The sequence below is a fragment of the Chenopodium album genome, chromosome 25 (genome assembly GCF_948465745.1).
Source record: "Chenopodium album chromosome 25, dcCheAlbu1.1, whole genome shotgun sequence".
NCBI lineage: Eukaryota > Viridiplantae > Streptophyta > Magnoliopsida > Caryophyllales > Amaranthaceae > Chenopodium > Chenopodium album.
This window is the reverse complement of record NC_137858.1, coordinates 30,026,704-30,052,816: the sequence shown is the minus strand read 5'-3', so window position 1 is coordinate 30,052,816 and position 26,113 is coordinate 30,026,704. Positions and strand designations below refer to the sequence as shown.

At 34.9% G+C, this 26,113-nt stretch overlaps 1 protein-coding gene across 1 annotated transcript; it reads left to right on the top strand.

The window, feature by feature from the left end:
- Positions 1-7,467: 7,467 nt before the first annotated feature.
- LOC145615219 (cytochrome P450 81Q32-like) lies at positions 7,468-10,392 on the top strand. The gene is made up of 2 exons (XM_081670285.1): positions 7,468-8,443; positions 9,544-10,392. The coding sequence occupies exons 1-2, from the start codon at positions 7,523-7,525 to the stop codon at positions 10,159-10,161; spliced, it is 1,539 nt and encodes a 512-aa protein (XP_081526411.1). The 5' UTR covers positions 7,468-7,522; the 3' UTR covers positions 10,162-10,392.
- Positions 10,393-26,113: the final 15,721 nt, after the last annotated feature.

Sequence of the window (26,113 nt, the reverse complement as noted above, 5' to 3'; positions counted from 1 at the left end):
GACTTTCTCTAATAATTATATAAACATACGTATTGTACTTCGTCTAGTACGTCTACTACCCTACAAAAGCATGTTTCATTTTTTAGTTTTATTTTTCTATAATATGTATTTGTTATTAAAATCCAGATTTCAATTTTGGAATCTTACGATTTTACTATTCATGTATGTCACACGATTCGACTTACGATTTCATCCGATTTTACATATTTTTCTCAACTAGTGAAATCCTTACAAGTTTAAAATAATCATATCTATGTAGGTATTTATAAATATATATTGTCAAGTAAGGTAAATTTTAAACTTATAACCCTCTCGCCACTCCTGTCCTCTTCTCTCCTCTAATCTAGTGTTTTTCCAAATCTTGGTTGTTTAAGCCGAAATAATCTAATTTCTTCGGAAATTAGACTATTTCGAACCCTTTTCCTTTATCTTTTTAGTTTTTCAAATTAGGTTTCAATAAATTTACACGAGTAGTATAGATATTCGTTCATCTCCCTATGGTGGAGTGTCTCCCTATGGTAAAGTCGTTAGTTTTTGTTAGTTTGTTTATGTTTAGGGTTTGTTTGTGTCTTCGGGTTCGTTTATAAAAAAAGGTTATTATCTTTACAGCTAAAACAAATCATTAGACTGTCTCTCCGAAAAGGTTGTATATTCCAGCAATGTGTGCGAGAGATGTCCCACAGTGCAAGATCTTTTTCAACGATCGTAGCTTTGATGAAGGAAACCCTAATTTGATACATATGTACATATGTATATATATATGTACATATGTATATATATATGTACATATGTATATATATATATGAACATATGTATATATGTATATATACATATATATATGTGTGTGCGCGCGCGCGAGAGATGTCCCACAGTGCAAGATTTTATATATATATATATATATATGTATATATATATATATATATATATGTATATATGTATATATATATATATATATGTATATATATATATATATATATATATATATATATATATATATATATATATATATATATATATATATGTGTGTGTGTGCGCGCGCGCGCGCGCGAGAGAGATGTCCCACAGTGCAAGATCTTTTTCGACGATCGTAGCTTTGATAAAGGAAACCCTAATTTGATATATATATATATATATATAGGGGAGGGATCCGGTGAGAATAGACCCATATGTGAGAATTCGTATTTATATGAGACTGATCTTAAATTTAGAACATCAGGGTGAGTAATATGTTTAGAACATCTTATTTAAGAATTAGAACAAGTGACTAAATATTTAGTAAATTTGCTTTATGAAATTTTAAACACGAGTAAAATTTAGATCATCTGATTTAAGATTATGAACATGTGAATAAAAATTTAGAATAAATTGATATAGAATATAGAACATGTGAGTAAAAAATTTAGAATATACGAGTAAAAAATAGAACATACGCTTTAAAATCTGGAACATATAATTAAAAATCTTAGAACACACGTTTTAAAATTTAGAACATACAAGTTAAAATTTTGGAACAAGTTTTTTGAAATTTATAATATCAAACTTAACTAATTTATGGTTTAGAACATGTGAGTACTAAATTAGAACATTTGATTTAATTTAGAACACCTAAGTAAAAGTTTATATATATATATATATATATATATATATATATATATATATATATATATATATATATATATATATATATATATATATACTAACTTTCTCCTCATTTAACCTGCCAAAGTTTAACTTTTTTTGGATATATATATATATATATATATATATATATATATATATATATATATATATATATATATATATATACTAACTTTCTCCTCATTTAACCTGCCAAAGTTTAACTTTTTTTGGATTTTGAGATGTGACTTTGGGAGGAGAAGATGAGAAAGATGATGGGTAGATATATATATTGTGGTTAGAACCTATTTTTAGAGTTAAATTTAAAAGTGAGCCCCATATATTGGAGATTCTTGCAAGAATTTACAAATGGGTAATGCTTGTTAAAGTTTTAAAATTTAAGGGTAGTTTCTTTTGATAGTTCTTGACAATATTTTCGTAATAAAACCTCCAGTTGTTAAAGTACTTAAACACCTTATTTGAAGGTTGAATTTTTATTATTTTTTCCATTTGATCAAAACACCCTATGGAATCATCAACTCACACAGATCAACCGATCCAACTACATGAGTTAATATTTCATAATAGAGGGGAGGATATACAAAATTTTCATACTCATGAATATATGAAGATATAGGTGCTTAAAATCAAACTTATTTCCTCATAATCACAAAGAAAATTTATCATCATCTCCACTAAATAAGCTTGATTAGTCGCACATATCATTGATGAAGCAAAGAAAACTATGTACAACACTCCATGGCAAAATAATACCTCCGTTACATATTATTTGCAACGATTAGACATTTTTCCTCTCTAATTTATTTCAAATCGTTGTAAATAATATGTAACGGAGGTAGTACTTCAATTCTTTATTTTACCAACTGATAGGCTGTTGTACACCTGTCAAAATAAATTGCTAACAAAACCAACTAACAATGTAGTAGGGTAAGTAGGGTCGAATACACAGAGAGATGTCTATTTAATCTAACCTCTCAGAATTTGGTAACACTAAACTAGGTAACGAAATTCGAGATAGAAAGATAGTCTAAATAATAATGGGAATAAAACAATTAATAAAAAAATAAACCTAGTGTCATGGTTCACCATGTTTATAGTTCTGAATCTATCAAATATCAATGATAATTCATTAAATCAATTATCTAGAGCAATTGCTAAGCCTACGGTCGGGTCTTAACGCTCTCAATTCAACATATGTAGTTCGGTCGCTAACATAATTAGAATTGCTAATTGTAACGAAGCCTCTAAAAGTAAGATCTTTCGATTCAAACTCTTATTAACATGAATTAATCATACAATTGATCAGGTTGTAAGATTAACAGTAAAAACACTATCACTTAGAGATATGAATAATCAAAATATTAAAATTATCAATCAAGATTCATAATATATAAACATGGATTCCCGAACCCTAGAAATAAAACTACTCTAGCGTGAAAAAAATAAATAAAACAAGATCTAAGGAATAAAACATAATTAAAAGCAAGAAAATAGAAATAAAATACCTCAATGAATTAAAATAGTAAACCCAAGAATCATCCATGGAAGAATCTATGGAGATGCCATGAGAAACTAGGGTTCAAGAGAGAAAACTAAAAAGAACGTAAAATAAAAAGTATAAAAAGGCATAAGGAAAAATAATATCCCTTGAGGTATTTATATTATCCTAAAACTAATCTAAAGATAAATAAATAAAATAGAATCAGAAAATAGCAATTACATAAGTCATATAACGATTGGTTAATTATTGAAAGAGTTATAATTAATGTAGGATTTCTCGTGGCTTGTGCGCACACCCCACCCATCAAGCGATGGGTGGCCGATTGTCAGAACGACACTTGACCATCGGGTGATGGAAAACCAGCGCCCCAAGAAGCAGCCCACGCTTGCAGAGCACGGCCATCGCCCGATAGCTGGGCGATGGTTTGGCAGCTTCGCAAGGTCGACTTCAAAGGCTTGTATCTCGAGATCTAAAAAGCGTATAGGAGCGTGCAACCTATCAATATAAAGCTCTTCAAGTCTAGTTTTGAATGCAACTTAAAGCGCTTCAAACCAGTCTATAGAAATCAAAATATGATCAAAATAGTGAGCAAAGGTCATTTTTGATACTTTGCAAACCTTCGTTTTTCTTCGTTTCTAACTCAAATTCATTTTCGTAAATTGCATAACGACCCTTGTTGATGCTATATTCATTACTCATTCATATGAATCTCAACATAAGCGTCCACAAACACATATCCTTCATTGAGTGACCTCGATTCATCGACTTTTCATCCTTTCATTGACCGATTCTTCCAAAACCACTCCGAAAGCGTTCAAATAGTTATAGAAACTACCTGAAACATTAAGAAAACACAAAAGAAGCATAATAGAGCACAAAATGGACAACTTATGCAATTGCGACCTAAAAAGCAACAAAAGACTCAAAAGCAACTAGAAAACTAGCATTAATGTGCCTATAAATCCTATATAAATGTGATTTATCAAATTCCCCCAAGCTAAACCGTTGCTTGTCCCTAAGCAACGCTAGACTCAAGATGGAGAAACAAGACTAATAAGACTTCCAGGGAACCAGAATAAGACCGACCTAACTCTCAAGCAAATAATCAGACCAAAGTTATTAAGACCAAAATCTAGCTCGGATACAAATAGAACCACTCAACATCATGATCCACAATTGAAACCAAACTTGGCCACAAACGATTTCCCAATCAAGCTAGTCGTCGCCGCACACCTTGTAGTATATGAATATTTGATGCAACAAAGGGTAACTTGACGATAGCAAGAAATAATGTTCACTCAATCACAAAACACACCAATGCCGATCAAAAGGACTTTATAAGCTTGTAATGGGGCTAAGGTAAAGGGGTAGGATAACATTTAGGAAAACGTGAGAGAGAAGCCAACTTGGGGAGCAAAATCATATATAAACGTGACCAAATAATGATCTCTTCTCTAATTGACATCACCAACTTTCTCCAACATAATAAAGAACAAAGATTGTAATCAACTATACATTTCATGAATAATCTTTTTCTTTCTTTTTCCTTTTTCTTTGCCTTTTTTTTAATTCTTTGGCTTTTTCAATGAAGTATTCTTTTTTCTTTTCTTCACGTCTTCATGTAACACTTCTCAACTATAAATACAACTTTTTTTCAATCTTTATTCCACCATGTTTTGCATAAATTAAAGCTACTCAAACAACGACACCACATCAATAAGCTCCCCCAAGCTAGCTACACTTGGAATAGTCACCAATGGGGCTAAAGAGGCTTGTAATGTAGCTATATATCAATAAATAGACAAGGCAACAACATGGGTGCGCAAAGGGAACAAATGTATCTAAATATCATCTGAAGGTTACCTAAAGAACATGGCCTTTATCATGCGCGACATGCGTGAATTGTAATCAACTTACTAAAAAATCTCAAGCCAAAGTCATTCAAATTTTATAGGCTATCGTACACCTGTCAAAAATAAATTCCTAACAAAACCAACTAACAGTTTAGTAGGGTAAGTAGGGTCGAATCCACAGAGAGATGGCTATTTAATCTAACCTCTAAGAATTTGGCAAAACTAAACTAGGTAACGAAATTCGAGATTGAAAGATATATAGTCTAAATTAAAATGGGAATAAAACAATTAATAAAAAAATCCTAGGGTCATGGTTCACTATGTTTATAGTTCTGAATCTATCAAATATCAATAATAATTCAGTCAATCAATTATCTAGAGCAATTGCTAAGCCTACGGTCGGGTCTTAACGCTCTCAATTAAACATATGTAGTTCGATCGGTCGCTAACATGATCAGAATTGCTAATTGTAGAGAAGCCTCTAAAAGTAAGATCTTTCGATTCAAACTCTTATTAAAATGAATTAATCATACGAATGATCAGGTGGTAAGATTAACAATAAAAACACTATCAATTAGAGGTATGAATAATCAAAATATTAAAATTATCAATCAAGATTCATAATATAAACAAGGATTCCCAAACCTTAAAAATAAAACTACTCTAGCATGAAAAAAATAAATAAAACAAGATCTAAGGAATAAAACATAATTAAAAGCAAGAAAATAGAAATAAAATACCTCAATGAATTAAAATAGTTAAACCCAAGAATCATCCATGGAAAAATCCATGGAGATGCCATGAGAACTAGGGTTTAAGAGAGAAAACTAAAAAGAACGTAAAATAAAAGGTATAAAGAGGCATAAGGAAAAATAATATCCCTTGAGGTATTTATATTATCCTAAAACAAATCTAAAAATAAAAAAATAAAATAAAATCAGAAAATAGCAATTACATAAGTCATACAACGATTGGTTAATTATTGAAAGAGTTATATTTAATGTAGGATTTCTCGTGGCTTGCGTGCACACCCCACCCATCGGGCGATGGGTGTCCGATTGTTGGAACAACACTTGACCATCGGGCGATAGGAAACCAGCGCCCCAAGCAACAGCCCACCCTTGCTCGCACAGCACGGCCATCGCCCGATGGCTGGGCGATGGTTCGGCGGCTTCGCAGAGTCGACTGAAAAGGCTTGTATCTCGAGATCTAGGAAGCGTATAGGGGCGTGAAACCTATCAATAGAAAGCTCTTCAAGATTAGTTTCCAATGAAACTTGAACCGCTTCAATCCAATCTATAGAACTCAAGATATGACCAAAATAGCGAGCAAAGGTCATTTTTGATACTTTGCAAACCTATGTTTTTTTTCGTTTCTAACTCAAATTCATTTCTGTAAAGTGGATAACGACCCTTGTTGATTCTATATTCATTACTCATTCATATAAATATCAACCTAAGCTTCCACAAACACGTATCCTTCATTGAGTGACCTCGATTCATCGACTTTTTATCCTTTTATTGTCCGATTCTTCCAAAACCACTCCGAAAGCGTTCAAATAGTTATAGAAACTACCTGAAACATTAAGAAAACACAAACGAAGCGTAATAGAGCACAAAATGGACAACTTATGCAATTGCGACCTAAAAAGTAACAAAAGACTCAAAAGCAACTAGAAAACTAGCATAAATGTGCCTATAAATCCTATATAAATTTGATTTATCACCAACATGAAATACTACTCCTTCGCTTCGTCCCTTTTTGTTCTTCCCATTTGTTACTCCCTCCGTCTTTTTTATATGCATCACTTTGACAATTGCAGTATTTACGTACCATGGTTGACTTAATTTTTCCACCTCTAAAAAATAAATAAATATTATTATATAATTTATCATTAGATTTGTCATAGTGTCTAGTTTCATAATATAAGTTTGTTACATTTTTTACAAATGCACAATTAAAGATATTAATGGTCAAAGTAACGTCTCGGTAAATGTGCCGGTCAAAGTGATGTATATAAAAAACAGAGGGAGTATTTTGACAATATTTATTAGGTGGGAGAATTTTTAAAATTACTTTTAATATACTGTATAAAATATAATATAGTTATGTTATGTTATTAGGTCTTATTTGATTTGTTTTAATGAATAATTTACTAATATTTAATTGTTATATTTTTCATTAATGAACAACTAACAATATTTAAGGTTAAAATTTACATTGACAAATAGTAAGAATGGGAATAACATTTGGACATGAGACTTATGAGAGAGTATGTAGAGAAGTTACACACTCTATCCCCTTTTACAAGTCTTCATGATTTGATTCAAATTATCAACCTTACGGGTCACAATAGCCGGGTAGAAAAGTCTTGGTTGACCACGACCAAGCTAGCCAAATTGTATAATGGCACCTTTATTGGCTTTATATATAATAATATAATATGATCTTCATAAAAACAGAATACCATCAGAACAGAATACATACCATCGAATTATTTACCAAATTGAAACAACACACATCTTTAAAAATGGATGAAAGTTTGCTATTTTATGCTGCTATACTCATAGTCTCTTACATAATTACAAAAAAAATCTTGCACAAGTTTCAGAATCATCCACCCACACCCTTTCCAACCATACCAATCTTAGGCCATCTCTACCTCCTAAAGAACCCTGCCCAAATCCACCGGACCCTAGTTAAGGTCTCGGACCGCTACGGTCCGGTGGTCCAACTCTGGCTCGGCTTTCGCCGAACTCTCCTAGTCTCGTCAGCATCAGCTGCCGAGGACTGTCTTCACCACAACGACATCATCTTTGCCAACCGTCCTCGCCTCATAGGTGCCAAGATCATAGGATATGACTACACCACCATTCTGTGGGCCCCATACGGTCCACTATGGCGAAACCACCGTAGGATCGCGGCAACTGAAATATTATCCCCTCATCGGCTTCATTTGTTGGCTGATATACGAGCCGAGGAAGTACGATCACTCGTTAAACGCATCAATGATAATGCAGCCGAAGGCCGGGATCGTACAATTATTGAGATTAAGCCTGCTATCCTAGAGCTTACGAATAACATCATGATGAGGATGATTGCAGGGAAAAGGATGTACGGCGAGGCGGTAGAGACCGAAGAAGGGAAGAGATTCAAGATGTTGTTTAAGGAGTTGTTGGCCATTGGTGGTGCGTTTAGTGCAGGAGATTTTTTCCCGTTTTTTAAGTATTTTGGGTTGAATAAGCCAGCAGAGAAAAGATGTAAGGCAGTATTCGTGAAATTTAACAAGTTTTTACAAGAATTGGTGGATGAACAACGAGGTAAAATAATGGAGGAAGAAGATGATGATGGTAAGAACAGCAAGAAAAAGAATTTGATTCAAGTTTTGCTTGGACTTCAGAGTACTGATCCTTCTTATTTTACTGATGATATCATCAAAGGCCTTGTTCTGGTATGAGCCTACCACTGCTTTTTACTTTTTTTTTTTTTTTTTTTAATTGAAGTTTTAGGGGGCGGCATTCGCCTTTAAAAAAATTTTAAGCAAAAATAATTTCAGCTCAATAAAAATAAATTTAATTTAATAAAAATTAGTAAAATTCAGTACCTTTAAAGAAAAACTATAATAGATTTTCAATAAAAATAATTTTAGTTGAGCAAAAATAATTGCAGTTTAGTAAAATTAATTTCGGTTCAATAAAAATAATTTAAATTCAGCCAAAATAATTTCAATTAACTAAAAGGACCTTACTCTATTTATATAATAGGCTTTGACCATATCTTTTAATTTATCCATAAATACAAATATAGTCATGTGAAACTTAGTTTGATTCGTCTCTATACCAACTTTTAAAAAATCAATTATGGTGTAAAAAACGGAGTAATTATATTTGGGCTTATCAAAATAATTGCTTGACTTATAGTAGAGGTCTTATTTGGACTTATTATAAATAAGGTAGGCCCATTCATTCCATTAATGAGGCAATTTTTGTCAACAATATGAAAATGACGTGAAATTGTTGATAATTTAGACGAAATGATAAAACACTAAAAACAGTTATTTACATCACACAAGGCTATGTTTTATTTTTAGCTAGACTTACGCTATGTTTGAATAGAGAGAAATAGAGGGAAAGGAAGAGAAGAGAAATGGAGGGATGCATCCTCTCTTGTTAAGCTATCTTATGTAAGGAGGGCAAGGGAGGGAATTGGAGGGATTCATTTTCCTTCCACTTCTAATAAACAAAATCCCTCCATTGTTGAAGAGATTTGGAAGAAGAACGGAAGGTCTCCTTCTCCCTCGCCTCGCCTCTCCTCACCTTCCTTTCCATTTCTCCTTTTTCCTTCCCTTCCCTTTCCTTTCACTATTGTTATCCAAACATAGCATAAATGACTATATCAGATACTTAAAAGAATTTGAACATTAACTTGTAAGTAGTAAAAATACCATAATTAACTTATTTTGATATACGTAGTTGCAGTCAAAATTACATCACACAAGGCAATATGCAACTTTTTCCAACATCTTAATACTAATTTTCTCAATTTTATCAGATATTATTGTTAACCGGGACAGAAACATCATCGAGCGTAATTGAATGGGCAGTAACATTGTTACTAAAACATCCTGATTGTTATAAGAAAGCAAAGAAAGAAATTGATGAGCACGTAGGACGTGATCACTTGATTGAGGAGCAAGACCTTCAACATCTTCCTTATCTTCATTGTATAATAAACGAGACGCTACGAATGTACCCTGTCACGCCCATTCTACCACCACACGAGTCCTCGGAAGATTGTGTTGTTGGAGGGTATCACATTCCTAAAGGCACCATGCTAACTTTGAATCTATGGGCCATTCAAAATGACTCCAAAGTATGGGATGAACCAAGTAAATTTAAGCCTGAGAGATTTGAAAATGTTGAAGGTGATCGAGTTGGATATCAGTTCATGCCCTTTGGCTCGGGGCGAAGAGCTTGTCCTGGTGAGAACATGGCAACACGAGTCGTTGGATTTACATTGGGCTCGTTAATACAATGCTTTGAATGGGAGAGTGGTGAGGAAGAAGTAGACTTTGAAGAGAAGGTTGCAGTTAGTATGTGGAAAGCCAAGCCTTTGCAAGCAAAGTTTAAGCCTCACAAAGATATGATCGAGTTAATTTCTCAAATTTAAATAAAGATGTTGGATACAAGTCACGTAGAATTTTATATATCATGTTTGAATAATGATTAGTTTTAAGATAAGTACATTAAGCGAAAAAAAAAAAGTGTACACATTTTTCATGCTATTTATGTTTGCAAATAAATCATAGAAGATACATATGTACTTTTGAAATAAAATTATTTTAAAGTTAAATGTCATAAGATGAGTTATATCCATCAATGACAAAGTTAGAACAAATAACTACATTCTCATCATTAAGTATATTCTCTCTCTAAAATCTGAGAGTTTCTCTCTCTAAAATCTGAGTTTTCCCTATTTTGCTAGGGTTCTTTGTTTTTTGAGTCCGAATCATTTGCTTACTATAGGTTTTCCTTGATATCTTTGGCAATCCTTGTGGGTAGGATTGTCGCATAGCTTCATCTAGGTTGGAAAGATTTCAATCGTTTGCTACTGTCTGTGGGTTTTCTTTGTTCTTTTTAGATTTTCAAGAAAATTAATGTTGTAATTTGGTAAAACTCCTCGACTCCCATAAAAGGTGTAAGCTTTTCAACAACTCCTCTTCTTCCAATACTTCTGAGCGCCACCTTTGGTTTTCGCATCCAATACAAGTTAGCAGTTTTTGCTCTTTTTATCTACAGGTGCTAGAGTCGGCTAATTAATTTATAACATTAATATATCCAATCCTTGATCCCCATGCTTGAATTGCTTCAACTTTCAAGAACTCAAATTTGGCTATAAAAGCAATAGATTTTTCAAAAGAACAAGTCATATTCCTTATTCTCTTCTTTTGTCTTTTTCGCTTCTCACTCAGTCTGTCTTCTTCTTAACTCTTCTTATGTTCTTAACTTTTTCTGTTCTTCTTACTGCATTGTCATGAGTAACAACGGAAATTCATCTAATGCTCATAATTAATGAGCATCAGAATCTGGATATAAGTGATCAACGGTGAAAGTAGGTCGTTGGTCTACTAACCCTAATCAAATCAATTATTTTATAGCCTAAACTACCCTAATACAAGTATAAGGGTAAGTAAAGGGTCGATCCACGAAGACTAAGTGTATCAATCTATGCTAATTAGACTACTAGCTTAGGAAAGCTTGTGAGATAGAAAGAGATTCAACTAAACACAACTAAGAACAAACAACTAAAACTAGGGAAAGTGGAATCCAATTACATCAATGCATTCAACAACATCATACAATTAGATGAAAATGACCTCGATTAGGAACAATCAACACATTTAACTCACTCTCGCACAATTAAGCATGTTAATTATCCTACTAAACTAATTCACTCTCGTGCAACTAGCCTAGCAAAGGTATGGAAGAAATTAGGGCTCTCAACCAACTCACTCTCGCACAATCGATTGAAAGCATAATTAAAAGCATAGAATCAATTAGCTAGAAAGATTCTAATCCATAAAAGCATCATCCATACACAATAATCAAGAAACAATTTCATATTAATCACAATCAATCATTTAATTTATTGACATAACCTTCATCCATTTCCCTAGAACAAAATCTAAGCTAACATGGTGAACAAAAACATGGAAAACAAGGTATAACAAGAATAAAAGCAAAAATCAAACAACTAAACTAATTAATCTACTCAAATCAATAAATAAATAAATAAGCAAAAACAATAATAAATGAAAGCAATAAAGGTGAGAGAAAGTTAGGAAGACTCATTGAATAAATGAAAAGAAAAATCCACAAAAATGCTTCTTCAAAATCTCTAAAACTCCATGAAAAACCCAAGCTTTCTCTCTCTAAACTACTCCTAAACAAGAGAGAGAAAATCCTAATCAAACCCTAAGAGAGAGATAATAAAAGAGGCTAAACTACTCTAGGGTGAATTAGTGTTAAGTGTTAAGAGAGAAATAACCCCAAAAGGGGTATTTATAATACAAGCTAAGAAAATAAAATAGAAATTAAACTAAATAAAAAGAAAAATAAAAATAACAAAACTAAAAATAAAAAGAAAAATTAAAAAAAAAGTAAAACACAAAAAACCCCCAAATCCCATCAGACCCACAAATTTCATCAGACCCCCTTCATTTCGTGGCTGCTTTGCTTCATCATCAAACATCACGCAACCATCATCAATCATCACCGTCGATCAACTTCAATCAGCAGCACCATGAACAACAATCATCAAGCATCGTCCTTCACCTTCAATATCAACCGTTCGATCTCATTAATTATCATGTGCGAAGCTCGTGATATGGTTCAATATGAACCCAGAAATGCACGCCCGCGAAGACATCGCGCATAGGTCGCGCAAAGCTACTGTCTCGACTATGAGTTTGGATTCCAATTGCGTGCGCCTTCTGACAGGGCTGCGCGCCCGCAAAGCTCCAATCAAACTAGAGCTAAATTGAGGCTTGTGGGTAAAAGTTGTGGGCTGCTCTGTTGCTACAATTCGTAGGGCTTTTTCCTTGTGCGAATTGGTGGTTGTACAGCGGTGGTGAATGGAGACAGGTTGCTGCGGTTCTTGCTGGAGCAGGGGAGACCTTGATTGGTGAGGTGGAGTTGGTGGTTGCGGCGGCTGTGGAGGCTGAGATTGGTGGTGGTTGTGGGGTTGCGTGAGTCTGGATGTGGGAATGTGTGGTTTGTGGGTGATGTTGGTATTGTGAGTGATGTTGATTTGCTGCTATTGTTTTTGGTGTTGTCGAGGAAAGCAGGGGAGTGGGAGATGGGGTTGAGTTGTGGAGTAGGATAGGTGGTTGTGTGGTGAAGGATAAGAAGTGGGCAGCAGTGTTGGTGTGTGAGCATGTGAGGGAGTTCGACTTTGCCATGTTGGATAAATTGTAGGGTGTATAGCCTTCCCTTGGCCTACCTAACTTCAGGGTAGGCTAGGCAAATCCTACGCCATGTTGGATAAATTGTAGAACTGAATCATAAAGGCAATAATCTACCCCTGCAAGCAGAACTAAGGGCTAGAATGCCGGCAGATGTATCTATGCCGCTAATATCCCGGTGCTTTATTCTCATGAAAGGGGATAGGGTAATCAGGGTTTATTTGAGATACGAAGGGTTTACAAATTCGATAAATCGTGCGGTTGTGTGGGTGATGCTACTTCCCGTTGCTCTCTCCATGGTACAATAGCTAGGAGAAGGGTTAGGCATAGGCTTGAGGAGGTAGAAGTTGATGGGATTAGGGTTTCGTATGGGCTAGCAGAATACCCTTTTTACTCGAATTTTATTCAAGGCTTACTAGATTGGTACATGTTTCAAAATACGGGAGTAGATCTGTGGAAAATTAAAGCTCCGAATGGGTCTCCTTTGTACAATAGAATACCAATGGAAGAAGTGGAGTTTGATGAAGGCAACCCACATGAATACCCACTCTCTTCTACAGAAAGTGATAAAAGTGATTACTTCTTCTCAGGTGAAGAAGATCTATCTACTGATGAATCTGAGATCATGGAAATGGAAGAAGACCGAGTGCAATCGGATCTCGCTCTCTCGCTTGGAAGAAGATTGGTCTTGGTGGGGATCCATACGCGGATTTATTCAAAGAGGACGTGTGAACCCTAATATGGGTAATTCATCTGATTCTCAAAGAAATCAAAACCCTATTGCTGAACACTTTTTGCACACTGAAAGGAACTCAGGTCCTAGCCCATGCAGGCTAGCTATGTACAGCATGCTCCACCTCGGGCTTTCTTCAAATTAAAGGGTCAACATATGAAAGAGGGGAATCCTTTTCTGCACAGCATACAAATCGACAAAGGGGAGGGCCTGGAACGATTTTTCACACCTTGGGGATATCAGAATAGGCCACCTCCCCTGGGAAATTTGAAAGGCACAGCATCAATGCTATTCCACCGAGTACGATCCCACCTCAAGGGTTTGAGAACTCTTCAATCATGGCGACAAAGAGAATGGATGATGAACAGTTTACGAATGATGAATATTATGCATGCATCATTGAAGCAAGCACGGTCCTATCTTTGGGAATTCGTAATCAAGGAAAACAGAGATTCAAGAGCTTCACAACACCGCAAGGACAACTACTCCTCCTTTCTTGAGGCTTTCTTCATAGGATTTGGCGGGGGTTACCAAACCTACCTCTTAAGGAGTTTGATACATCCAATACCCCTATATTGCACTTTAACTCTTTCAATTTTACATATTTGTTTAATTATGATAACAGTACAAATACTAGGAAAAGGATGAGGGAAGCATTTGCCACTTACCTCACTTTTGTGATGGGGGCTCGGTTTGATACAATGAAACAAACTATGAGTGGGTGGAATGTAACCGTCTCAAAAGGCTACATGGGTGGTCTAAGAAAAGGGTGGGTTTAGCTTTGGCTCAAGGACAAGAAAGGGGTTAGCAAGTTTTCTTCGAAAGCAATATCAGATTCGGACATGGCTCGTGAATTTGGGGTTGAAATCGATGATAACATCCGAAAGACGGTGAAAAACAAAAGGCCTCAGGAAATATCTTTGTCTTCTTCTTTGTCATACAAGAGGCAAAAAAGTGAAGAGGTGATTTCGGCTTTCAAGAAAATTGAGGATGACCTGGACATTGATCTTTAATTTAGTTTAGGCTTGCCTTTGCGCCGACCTTTTTAAGTTCATCTTTATGTCTAATGATATTGCTGATGATAATTAAAGCCAAATTTCATACTTATTTGAGTATATATTTGTATGGAATATTTCAAGCAGTATCCCAAACTTGAACCCCATTGTGATCACACACTTAAGCATGGTGGCATCCAAAGGGAAGGAAGCTAGAGCAAAAGAGTCGTCAACAAGTTTTAGGAACTTGTACACCGTTCACGAGGTGAAGGTTACACCCCTTAACGATCCATGAGATCGTCAACTCCAATAGCTTTAGAACCATGACTGGTGTTCGGGGATGAGGGTACAAATCCAATCTAAAAGAAAAAGAACCTGCCCTATAAAATAGACATCTACTTTATTCTACTCGTATTCATGTGCGCTTTCTGACTAACATACAATCAATAGATTAACCCTAAACCTATTTAATCTATGTTGGTTGAATATTAATGCACAAAAAAAACTATTATTGGCGATAACTTGAATTAAAATCATATTAGCCTAAACCAAATTATTAATTATCTTATTAAGCGTGATTTCAAATACAAATTCCCTTTAAACCTGCATAAAAGGCATGATCAAGCAATAAAAATAACAAATATACATCAAGAAACATAATAATAATCATAACTACAGTCATCATAATCATTATAAGGCATAATAAAGCTTGATAACAACAACAAGATCCTAGGCACGATACTAACAAGATTAATAACAAATCTTAGCATGTCACTAAATAATAAAGATCAAAGCTTTAAACCTAACATCATACTAATATGATATTGCTATGATACTAAAAAGCATAGGAAACACCCTAAACATGATACTAGAAAACAATAATAACATCCTAACATGATACTAGGAATTATTAAATAATAAACATGATTTCTACTAGAATAGAGCAATAAGATTACATACTTTGATGCCTCGTACCTCTTTCTAAAATACACGCGTTAGTAAACTTCAATGAAATAATAAATCAAAGAATTAAATTAAACAATTGAAAGAAAGAGTTAGAAAGTTTAGACTGGATTTGTGACCGAACCCTCAGAAATTATCAACCTTTCACGTTGATGAGTGACATTTATGTCACTCCTAAGGAGTAGTTTTAGAGTCTTTTCCGTGTTTATTTTCCTTTTATTCTCTTGTTTTCTCTTTAATAAAGTTTCTAGTTTATTTTGGTAATTTTGGAGCATTTTAGTTTATTTCCTTTATTTTATTAGCTTTATGTTTATTTTGTTATTTTATTTTACTTTCTTTGCTTGTATAGTTTTTGTTTATTTTTATTAGTTTAGTTTTATGTCTCTTATTTTCTATTTCATTTTATTTATTTCTATTTTATTTATTTTATTTTATTTGTCTCGGTTTCTCCTCTCGGTTTGTTTGGTGTTTTGTGTAGGTGTTTGTTCGGGTCAAGATGTGTATTTCAAGTCCATATTCCAAGTTCAAGGTGTTGCGCTCTCATGATTGCGCTCTCATTAACTTTGGTGATGAACACGCAAATTTGAGAAATTTGGGCTGCCTTGTTCGTGGTCATCACACGAGCTTGATGCTCGAGAGCGCAGAAGAGCCTCACCGCTTCACACCACCAGCTCACACAAAGCAGCAACACAACACTCGGCAGCAGCCACACGCACTTCCCCTGCAATTAACACGCATTTCACCTCCAATCACCACCAGCCCGCATTAATCTCAGTCACCGGAAACCACCAATTTTCCATTACTGTCGCACCTATCAATCAACCATCACCGTTCACCACCACCTTCACACCACCTTCCCCTGCTCCAGCCGCAACAACAACCAACCCACACTCCGCACCAATCACCAACCACCAACTACTAGTTCGCAGCCACCAGCACCACCGCAGCTGCTTCCTCACTCAACCCACACCTAGAAACAATCAAATCAGCCATCAGTCCCGCAATAATTCTTCTAGTTCATCCCCGCAAATAGCAACTTCCGCCATCACCGACTAGCAGCCTAATTCACTCTCGGTGCGCGCTTGAAGACCCCTTTGCGCGTGCGCACAGCTGGGTATAAATTGGGTCGTTGATGTTGATTAATCTTGGCGATCTAACGGTGATGGTTGATGTTTGTGATGGTGTGAAGCATGGGATTATTTCCCATTTACAAGAGCAGCGAAATACGAAGTCTGGACTTCGTTTTCCTTTTTTACTTTTGTTTTGTTTTTGTTTTACTTTTCTTTCTTTTAATTTCTTTTAGTTTCCTTTAATCTTTATTTTTCTTTTCTTTTCTTTTCCTTTCTTATTTATTTTACTTTCTTTTCCTTTTCTTTTAACTTTCTTTTATTTCTTTCTATTATATTTTCCTTTTAAACTTGTAAATAAATACCCATTTTTGGGGATAATTAGAAATAACTTTTCAGTTACCTATTATTCTATACTTCTAATTAGTTTTTAGGAGAGTTTCTCTCTCTAGGTTTAGCTTAGGGTTAGGGTAGTTTAGAGAGAGAAAGTGAGGGTTTCACCATTGTTGAACTTGGATTTTGAAGAAAAAATTGATCATCTTTTCTATAGATTTACATCTTCAATCAATGAGAATCTCTAACTCTTTCTCGTCTATTTTTATTGCTTTATTTTGATTATTATTTTTGTTGTTGGTATTGCTTGTTGATCATGTTTATTCTTGATTATTTGTTGATTAATCTTGTTATTATAATGATCAGTGAGTAATTTCCCCATTGAGGGGATGGTTGTGGTGTAGTTGGATCTTGAGCAGGTTCTAGGTTTAGAGTTGATTTATTTGTGATTAAAGTCTTTATATGCTTGATATTCTTTAATCTTCTTGCAAGTGCACATTGTTGTTGATTAAAAGTGAATCTTTGCTTAGAAGGAACGGAAGTTGACTTAGTTAAGGTTCATTATTATCGATTGTTATTTAATAGTACCTCCCAATATATGGTTCTAGTGTGGAAACATAAAGCTATGTTAGGAGAAGCCGATTAGCCTCGGAAAGCGGTTAGATTGGACCTTACTTCGATATTCGAGCATGTTTAGTTCATAATTAATTCAACTTCTATGCCTTTGTTTATGCTTGAGTGATTGCTACTCCTAGACCATTTCCCTTAATGCTTTGTCTCTAGTTTAGTTTGTTGAGACCTTTAGTTTACCTTCCCTAATTCCAGACTAGCTTAGTTGTTGATAGCATATGGTAGTGTTTAATCGTTCCTTGTGGTTCGACCCCTCTTCTTGCCATATACTCGTATTAGGTTAGATGAGTGTTATAAATTGTATTTGATCTAGGTGTAGTTGTTTAACGACGCGATTATTCCCTTGTCACACGTCTTGGGCGAAGGCAACTTCGAATTTGGCTAGGTGTATCTAGAACTAATGAATGCGGAATTGTGTTTGTAAAAAAGGGTTGGTTTAAAAAAGTGAGAGAGAGAGAGAATCAAGGAATCCTTGATGAGAATTGATGATTGTGATCAAGCTTGTTGATGATTTGAAAAATGGGAGATATGACATCTATTTATAGGAAAAAGGAGAGTCGAAGAATAAGAAAAGAATCCGAATTCGAATCGAAATAAAACTCGTTGGACAACAGTTTTTACAGATTTTATTTTTATTATACCTTTTAATCCAAAAGTCCCAATAAAGCATATAATATGTCGTTCGAAAGCTCTAGAAGTCTACTTTTCAACCCAATTTGAATCAGATTAAAATATTTTGTAAATAAAAATATATGGCCGAAATAGTGGGACGGTGTTAGTTTTGGATAAAGTTTCGTATTTCTTTCATATCTTTTTTTTATAGCTCGGAATTAATATTATAATATATCATTGTAAAGATAATTTCAAGATCTATCCAACCATATAAAATTTGGATACAGATTATAAGAAACAATAATAATATCTGATTGTCCTTGAACATCTTTAAATTTGAATAGAATTAGGACTCTCAAAAAGAGTAATTTTATTCAATTTCAAACTCTTTAATCTTATCTTTTCAAAAAAGGATAATTAAGATCTTTTAGAAACTTATAGAAGCTTCTAATCAATCCTAATCATTTGAGGAATAGGATTAAACCTTTGGATCATCCACATGATCATTGGGTCGTAGGTAAAATCCGGTTTGGGCCCAGTTTAGTACTTTGGCCATAACATCCTCATTATTCATCGGAAATTGGGCTTATAATATATCGTTGGAAAGGTCATTTCAAGCCTCACCCGGCTACACTATTATTGGACTCTTATCATGAACCAAACTAAATAGGACTGGACGTTTTAATAAATAGAGTATGAAAAAGGTATATTTTCGAAAACAAAAAGAAAGATATTTAATAAAAACTACCGCAATACTAGAATTTTCACACTTTCACTTCATTCGATGATCGCCAACTCTCAAGGTGCAAGGATTGATCCATCCAAGACTATCTTAGTTGAAAGAATTTAGGTGACTTAGGCACGGAGGCTAAGCACTTCATACTTTATGATGCAATGATGATCATGACAATGAGTGATCTTGATATGACAAAGTATGCTTCAACGTTGTGTTAAGATTTCATGAGAAAGGGTTCCTAAGGGAAGGACTATTTGGTTATGTATCTGTGCAGTGTGTGAAAGTGACACTAAGGTTAGGCTGCAACGGCTAAGTGTATGTGAAATATAATTTTGAGAAGAGTCAAATTAATGAATAATGGTGACTCTTAGGCTAGGTAAGCTAATGATGTAGGGATCAAGCCCCCAAGTCTAGCTCTAAATGAATAGGGATGAGCATTGGAGATCCTTTGATATGATCATGGTGTGGGTGTGTGAATGTGAATATGAATGCATTTTTATTATGGTTGCACCCCTTTGTGAGGTTTCCTACGTATCTGTTAGGAATTAGGCCGAACCTAGCTCTAGCCGAACCTCGCACAAGTGTGTGTATACCTCAAAAAGGTCTTTTTAAGGGTTGTAACGTGGTTAGGTGAAAGGTTAGAGAAGAAGGGGATAAAGGCTCAAGACCCTAGATAAGCCCCCAAATGGTGTGCAACTTTGCTTTTGAATCTTTATATTTTTATGCTTGAGGTTTCTTACTTTTGAACTCTCTTTTGTTTATATTTTGGTCTCTCTTTTGCTTTTGCATTTATTTTATTTTTATAAGTGTGGGAAATCCCGATCATGCGATCTATCACTCACTTGGCATTCGTGTTTCTCGAGCACGGTACCGAGCACTCGATAAGAAACACAATCCAAGACGTGTTCTTATCAAAGATATTTTAATATCAAAGACATTGGAACACTTGCCCTTTTGTATAATTTCATTTAATTTTTTATTTTTATTGTATTCTTTTGAGATCACTGAAACCTTTGTATTTTGAAATTGCATAAATTGTACACCATCCCTTCCCAAGGTTAGGTAGATGTGGGTTGAAGAAAGAAAGGTCTATTGTTAGACGAGGCTCAAAGTGGTTTATCAAGAAAGGATTGTATATTTGAAGGGTGAGAGGTATGATATGGCTACAAGAGGTGCCTCTGATCATGGGTATACCTTGTTCTTAATTTGACTAGGATTTTTTTTTTTTTTTTTTTTTTTTTTTTTTTTTTTTTTTTTTTTTGCAATTCGATGTAATGATCATATGCGAGAAATAAAATGTTCATTTTATTAAAAGGAAAAAGAAAAAACCTACAAAATAAATCTAAGGAAAACGAAAGGTGTCTATGCTAGACTTATTAGGGAAAGGAATAAAAAAAAAGAAATAGAAAAAGAGGTCACGAAATCTTATCGTTGAAGCTCGCCTATTGTCTTCTGCCTTATTATCACTCAGTCTTCTTGCCAACTGGAGATATAGGAAGCTTGTTATTGTCGATCAAATATTGGATGGCCTCCTTTAGCTTCCAACAGCTCTCAGTAGTATGACCCCTACCTTGATGGTACTTGCAATGCGAATTTGGATTCCAACTAGGCAATCTCTTTTCAGGTGCGGGATCTTGAATAGGTCCAATGGGAGTAATGAGTCCCTCCTTAGTATGGAGTCGATCGAAGGCAGCATCATAGCTCGTCCCAATGGGGATGAAGTCTTTCCTTAGTGGCTTCTTAGATCCTTGGTTATCCATGGCTAAGACTTCACTGAGATCAAAGGTACTAACATTGTTACTAGAGTGGGCGTTTTCGGAAGAAGAAGGATTGTCGTTCTTCTTTCCTTTCCAGCCACTGTGGTTACTATTGTTATTAGCTTTTTGCTTGGCAAGGTCATCTTCAATCTCGATGCCTATGTCATAGACGGCCTTGAAAGTATTCAAGTTGTGTTGATATTTTAAGTGCTTCAAATACTTTTCTTGTAAATTTTTTATGAACATCCTCACGAATTCTTTTTCAGTAGGGACTTCTTTCATATTGGCGGAAGTTTCCTTCCACTTGTTGAAGAAAGAAGTGAACCCTTCGTTTTCTTTTTGCTTTAGCATCTCAAATTGTCTATGGTCGATTTTGATTTGAATATTGCACTTATATCTATCAATGAAAGCGTTTTTTATTCCCTCCCAAGTAGAGGTCTTTTCTTTATCAAGGGAAAAGAACAATGTTGACAAACATTTTCAAGAGATAGCGAGAACAAAGAGTGAAAAATGTTCTTATCAATCCCTTTAATGTTTATTATAGTTTTAAAGTCTCTTAGATGAAAGTAAGGATTGTCAGTTGGCTTAAATTTAGGGATGTCATTGGCGTTGAACTTCTGCGGAAGAAGCTCCTTGTCCACTAAGACCCCTTATGAGCTAATGACTTGGAACCTAAAATCACTAGAGAGCTTGCTCAAGCTTTCTTGCATGAGCTCCATTTGTTGCTGCCTTACACCGTTATTAATTTGAAGGGCCAAAGCCTTCATCATCTCAGTCATGTTAGCTACTTCTTTCTTAAGGTCCTTGACTTCTTCTTGACTTACCATTATCTTCTTAGCTTTTCTTTTCCGACTAACTGGTTTATCAAAAAGTTGAACTTGAATAAAGGTGTTGTCCTTAATTAATCTCCCTTCTCTCCTTGACCAGGTACTGTGGAAAGGGAAATTAGGGGTAAGTTTTTTATTATTTTGACTCAAGCTCCATTCAACATGCAATAAATGGGAAGAGAACTGGAAGAGAATAGAAATAGAATGGACCCTTAACTCATATCACAAAAAAACGACTCATGCATGAACCTAAGACATGGTAATGGTGACATATTCACAAAGTGTGTGCTAAGACTAGTTAGTTTAGGTGACATCCTAAGACTTTATCATGACCATGCATGTGACTAAACTATGTGACTAAACTTGAACAAAGACTAAGTTAAGACTTCATGTGTGTGCACTAAATTGGACAGACTGTAGTATTTAAGTCATAACTTTTGATCTTTGATTCTGATTAGGACAATACCAACGCCTAGTGAAAGATAAAACTCGGTGTTACAGAACCATAGGTTGTACGACTCGTAGTTCTTCCCAGAACTCCGGCTATGAGAAAAACAAGTTGACGCTTGTGCAGTATACTGGAATAAAAATCCGGGTTGACTTAAAGCAACTATGACTCGATTCTAGATGTATTTATAAGTTCAAATTAATTAATTAATTAATTCATTAACCAAATTCCTTTATTCATTGGTTATTTTATTATGACTTATTTATAAACACAAGTCAAAACAAACGGTTAGCTTAGTCACATAAGAAGTATGCACAAGTAAAAGATGCACAAGTAGTAAAGTAGTCACAATATGATGCAATGAGTTTGCAACCTAACCATGGCTCTAGTTCTCTAAAATTCAAGGATATGGGTTAGTCAAAGAGGGTTCATAATTGTGAGTACGAATACATCGCGCGGACGCCTTACCTTTGGAAGGTTGGCGCGTATGGATGGGCCCTGCAAGTTAAACTTGCTTCCACGGTTTAGTGGATTCACAAATTCGGATGTACCCGTCGTTGCCAGGAGAGTTCGATTGGGTGGACGGAGCGTGAACCCCCAGAGGGTTATGGCCATATGTAGAACACATATGGGTTCGGAAAAGAGAGAAAAACTCAATCAGGAAGTAGAATCGAGCCAACAGTGCTAGAACTAGTCAAAACAAGAAGGCATAGTTCTGGCTCGGTATTAGAAGAACTTTGTGCAAGACAACAGAGACTGGCGCCTGGAGATGACCCTGTCGCCAGACGATAAGCTTATCGCCAGGAGACAGAGCCATCGCAAGGTGCTGGCTCTGTTTTCTCGGCACTAGTTCTTACATATATGCCTCAGCAGCTTTCTGTGTTCTTAGAATTTTCCAGTTTTCGCAGTATTGTTTCGATTCAAGTTGTAAAAGATATTTGTCAAATTTCCTACGTGTAAAAATCCTATGATTTTTACTCATTTTGGATGTTCTCTCCAATGCGAACCTTTTTTATGCATATGACAATAATGTTAATCAAATTTACGCACATGTAATACTTAGAACTTTTCGAGTCTCATCCGCTCATTCTAAATCATTGCCAAAATAAAATTTAGGAATTAAAATAAAAATCCTCCCCAGTGGAGTCGCCAAAAACTGTAGGGAATATTTCAAGCATTATCCCAAACTTGAACTCCACTGTGATCATACACTTAAGCATGGTGGCGTCCAAAGGGAAGGAAGCTAGAGCAAAAGAGTCGCCAACAAGTTTTAGGAACTTGTAAACCGTTCACAAGGTGAAGGTTAAACACCTTAACGATCCATGAGATCGTCAACTCCAATAGCTCTAGAACCATGACTGGTGTTCGGGGATAAGGGTACGAATCCAATCTAAAAGAGAAAGAATCCGCCCTATAAAATAGACATCTACTTTATTCTACTCGTATTCATGTGCGCTTTCTGACTAACATACAATCAATAGATTAACCCCAAACCTGTTTAATCTATGATGGTTGAATATTAATGCACAAATAAAACTATTATTAGCGATCACTTGAATTAAAATCATATTAGCCAAAACCAAATTATTAATTATCTTATTAGGCGTGATTTCAAATACAAATTCCCTTTAAACATGCATAAAAGGCGTGATCAAGCAATAACAATAACAAATGTACATCAAGCAACATAATAATAATCATAACTACAATCATTATGATCATCATAAGGCATATTAATGCTTGATAACAATAGCAAGATCCTAGGCATGATACTAACAAGATTAATAACAAATCCTAGCATGTCACTAAACAATAAAGATCAAAGCTTTAAGCCTAACATCATACTAATATGATATTGATATGATATTAGAAACCATAAGAAGAACCCTAACACATCCTAACATGATACTAGGAATTAATAAATAATAAACATGGTTTATACTAGAATAGAGCAATAAGATTACATACTTTGACGCCTCGTACCTCTTACACACGTTAGTAAACTTCAATGAAATAATAAATCAAAGAATTAAATTAAATAATTGAAAGAAAGAGTTAAAAATTTTAGACTGTATTTGGGACCAAACCCTCAGAAATTATCAACCTTTCACGTCTAGGGCGAAGGCAACTTCGAACTTGGCTAGGTGTGTCTAGAACTAATGAATGCGGAATTGTGTTTGTAAAAGGGTTAGTTTAGAAAAGAGAGAGAGAGAATCAAGTAATTCTTGATGAGAGTTGATGATTGTGATCAAGCTTGTTGATCATTTGAAAAATGGGAGATATGACATCTATTTATAGGAAAAAGGAGAGTCGAAGAATAAGTAAAGAATCCAAATTCGAATTGAAATAAAACTCGATGGATAGCAGTTTTTGCGGATTTTGTTTTTATCATATCTTTTGATCCAGAAGTCCAAATAAGGCATATAATATGTCGTTAGAAAGCTCTTGAAGTATACTTTCAAACCCAATTGGAATCAGATTAAAATATTTGTAGATAAAATGATATGGCTGAAATAGTAGGACTGTGTCAGTTTCGAATAGAGTTTCGTATTTCTTTCATATTATAATATATTATCATTAGAAAGATAATTTCAAGATCTATTCAACCATATAATATTTGGATAATGATTATAAGGCACGAAAATAATATCTGACTGTTTTTGAACATCTTTAAATTCGAATAGAATTAGGACTCTCAATTAGAGGAATTTTATTCAATTTCAAACTCTTTGATCTTATCTTTTCAAAAAAGGATAATTAAGATCTTTTAGAAACTTATAAAAGCTATCAATCCTAATTATTTTAGGAATAAGATTAAACCTTTGGACCCTCCTCATGATCATTGGGTCGTAGCTAAAATCCGGTTTGGGCCGAGTTTAGTATTTTGTCCATAACTTCCTCATTATTCATCGGAATTGGGCTTATAATATATCGTTGGAAAGGTCTTTTCATGCCCCATCCGACTACTCTATTATTGGACTCTTATCAAGGACCAAACTAAACTAGACTGGACGTTTTTATAAACTGGACGACCACAACGACAACCACGACAACGACGACGACAATCAGACCAACAATAACAACAACAACAACAACAACAACAGCAACAACAACAACTGCAACAACAGGAAAAACAACAGCAACAACAACAGCACCAGCAACAACAGCAACAACAACAGCACCAGCAACTACAATAGCAGCAGCAACAGCAACCGCAATAGAAACAACAACAGCAGCAACAGCAACGACAACAACAGTGACAACAACAACAATAACAGCAGCAGCAACAACAACAACAATAACAGCAGCAGCAACAACAACAACAACAACAACAACAGTAACAACAACAACAACAACAACAACAACAACATCAACAGCAACAACAACGACAATAACAGCAACACCAACAACAACAACAATAGCAGGAACAACAACAACAACAACACCAACAACAACACCAGCAACAACACCAGCAACAACAACAACAGCAACAACAACAACAACAACAGCTGCAATAGCAACAATAACAGCAACAGCAACCGAAACAGCAGCAACAACAGCAGAAACAGCAGCAACAACAACAACAACAACAGCAACAACAACAACAACAACAACAAAAATAGCAGCAGCATCAACAACAACAACAACAACAACAACCGCAACAATAACATTAATAGCAACATCTGGGTTCTAGGCTAAAAAACGCATTTAAAACGGGATTAAAATAATAAAAACCAAGCCACTAATCTAATTAGCAACTCAAAACCAGAAAATTAAGCCTTAAATAACCTTGAAAATACATGATAATAAAAATAAACGAGCGGGGCTCCGAAACCGCTGTTGGGGTTTGATGAGTCCGAATCACCGCGGAAGAAACCCGAGCCAAGATCTCGCTCGCAATAATTAAAACCACATAAGCATAATTAATACAAAGACAAGGGTAGAATAGTAAATATACCTTTGTCGCGTGCTTCGCCCGACCTCTAGGGCTCTTAATTCGAAAGTAAGTCTCGAAAGTACGACGACCTCCAACGATAAAGCACCCACAATTTGGCCA

Bases quoted from the DNA above. Each gene is read 5' to 3' on its own strand.
- LOC145615219 (XM_081670285.1), top strand. From the start codon at position 7,523: ATGGATGAAAGTTTGCTATTTTATGCTGCTATACTCATAGTCTCTTAC. The intron at 8,444-9,543 runs GTATGAGCCTAC...CAATTTTATCAG, and splicing joins TCATCAAAGGCCTTGTTCTG to ATATTATTGTTAACCGGGAC.